This window comes from Cebus imitator, unplaced genomic scaffold (assembly GCF_001604975.1).
Source record: "Cebus imitator isolate Cc_AM_T3 unplaced genomic scaffold, Cebus_imitator-1.0 Scaffold79, whole genome shotgun sequence".
In the NCBI taxonomy this organism is placed as follows: domain Eukaryota; kingdom Metazoa; phylum Chordata; class Mammalia; order Primates; family Cebidae; genus Cebus; species Cebus imitator.
Window position 1 is genome coordinate 3,672,118 of NW_016107394.1, and position 2,619 is coordinate 3,674,736.

General features: G+C 39.6%; 1 protein-coding gene across 2 annotated transcripts in view; it reads left to right on the plus strand.

The window, feature by feature from the left end:
• MRPL48 (mitochondrial ribosomal protein L48) overlaps nt 1–2,619 on the plus strand; it is a 79,242-nt gene that overhangs the window by 19,623 nt on the left and 57,000 nt on the right. For both annotated transcript variants that reach the window (XM_017532960.2, XM_037740119.1), the window contains exon 3: nt 1,160–1,197. In XM_017532960.2, the coding sequence (XP_017388449.1) occupies nt 1,160–1,197 (38 nt within the window). The remainder of the gene's footprint in view (nt 1–1,159; nt 1,198–2,619) is intronic.

Consider the following 2,619-nt stretch of genomic DNA (forward strand, 5'->3'; position numbering starts at 1 on the left):
AAAAATACAAAAATTAGCTGGGTGTGGTGGCAGGCACCTGTAATCCCAGCTACTTGGGATGCTGAGGCAGGAGAATCACTTGAACCTGGGAGGCGGAGGTTGCAGTGAGCTGAGAGCACGCCATTGCACTCCAGCCTGGGCCACAGAGTGAGACTCTGTCTCACAATCAATCTATCAATAAAGAGACCTAACATTATGAACATAAGAGTGATTCTTTTAAAGCCAAGTTAGCTCATAATACTCCTTTGTTCCAAATTCTCCAATGTATCCCATCTTACTCAAAATAAAACCTGCAATCTTTACCATGGCCTACAGGACCTCCCATAAGCTATATCCTCATTTTATATTACTTACTTAGCTTTAGCTGCACTGTGGCTTCCTATTCCTTGATAATCTAAGCACCTTCCCAACCCAGGATCTTTGCATATTCTTTCCTCACATATCCATATGGCTTGCCCTGTAGTTTATTCAGGTTTCTGCTCAAATGACATCCCATCCAAGAGACCATCCCTGACTACCCTATGTGAAATATACACCCCTCCATCAATCTCTGTCCCCTTGCTTTGCTTTGTTTTTCTTTATAGCAGATGTCACCATCTGACACATTTTGTGCATATAAAAATGTTTAACTGTCTTTCCTTGCTCCCTAAATGTAAACATGATGGGGACATGGACTTTTAGTTGTGTTTACTGCCCTATTCCCAGGCCTAGAATGGTATCTGACCCGTAGTAGGCATTTAATAAATATTTGTTAAATGAATGAATTGACCCTCATAGTGACCTAGTAAAACAGATGATATTATCTCAATTTTGTATAAATAACTGTGGTCCAGAGAGGTTAATCTGTTGTTCTGACATGACGGAACTAATATGGGTTGGAATTAGGATCAAATCCTAATTGTCTTTTTTTTTTTTTAAACTGCTCTTTATATAGAGTGCAACCTCCCCCTTGTTTTTCTTTTTTCTTTTTTTTGAGAAAGAATCTCACTCTTTCTCCCAGGCTGGAGTGCAATGGGACTGTCTCGGCTCACTGCAACCTCTACCTCCCAGGTTCAAGCAGTATTGACATATTTTCAGTGACAGAATATAAATTTTGCTAACTATGCATATAAAATATGGGTTTCTAACTGTATTCAACATACTTTCTCCCTCCTTTTAGGTTTAGAACTTCAGGAGAGAAGCCCATCTATTCTGTAGGTAAGCAGTTTTTACTGGATGTAGTTGACCTGCGATAAGTGACCCTTTAGCATTCTATAATAATTTTGCCTAGAAGGAAGCCTGCCATATCTTTGTGAACGGTGGCCTGTACCAAATCCTACCCGTTTATGTGAGCATGGCATAGAACCATGTGAGAACATAAAGTATGGTTAAGAGCAAGAGCTCTAGAGTAAGTTTGGATTCCAACTGTACTACATATTTATTCTGTTATCTTTGGCTATTTCTCTGTAGCTTGGTTTCCTCACTTTAAAAAATGAGCAGGCTGGGCAGCATGGCAAGACCCTGTCTCTACAAACATTTTTTAAAAAAATTAACTGGGCATGGTGATACAGGCTTGTGATCCCAGCTACTTGGGAGGCTAAGGCAGGAGGATTGCTTGAGCCCAGGTTACAGTGAACTATGAACATGCCACTGTACCATAGCCTGGGTGACAGAGCAAGACCCTGTCTCTTTTTTTAAGAAAAGAATAATTATAATATAAACTGCTGTGCACCATTTGAAGATTCAGTGAGATAAAAGATATGAAGTGCTCAAAAAATAGCAGCTGTAATTATTATTATTAATACTGCTGCTATTCCAGACCTGCCTCGTATATCCATCATCAGGCTAGGGGTTTTCTTATACTTATTGATTTAAATGTAAATAGACAGATAGAAGTAAATATATAAAATGAGATCTAAAGAGACTAGATGAAGGGAACTTAGAGTGCTCTCATTAGAGCATGAACAAAAAGGCAGAGACAGAGAAGCACGGTATATTCAGATCCAAGTAGTTCAGTGTAATTACAACAACTGAAAGAAGTTGGAAAAGAAATTTTGAAAAATGTGGGCAGCTGCCAGGGACAAATCATTGCAGATTGTTTTGGTAAAATATCTTGAGAACCATTTTTGTTTTGCTTTGTTTTGTTTTTAAATATACACTTACTGAGCACATACTGTTTGCCAGGTGGTGGAATTGTTTCTGCCCTTGAGGGCCTTACAGTCTATTGATTGGAGAGAACAACTTATAATTAGCTTCTTGGCTGGGACTACCCTAATTATTTTTCTCTTTCCCTACCTGCAGAGCCCTGCTAAAAATGCTTATCCCAATTCTGAATGAGAAATAATTAAAACAAAGTTGTTTATCCACATCCTGGATTGATGGGTTTAGTTCTCAAGTTTAATAACAAGAACATTGAAGGACAGTTGTCTCTGGCATATGTGAAGGAAAGGGGAGTGCTGTGGGAAACATCAGTTTGTGATTACATCTTATAATTGTGATAATCGAAAGATTTTCAGAGACTCCTTTTGAAAACCTGGGGTTTTGGGCCGGGCGCGGTGGCTCAAGCCTGTAATCCCAGCACTTTGGGAGGCCGAGGCGGGTGGATCACGAGGTCAAGAGATCGAGACCATCCTGGTCAAC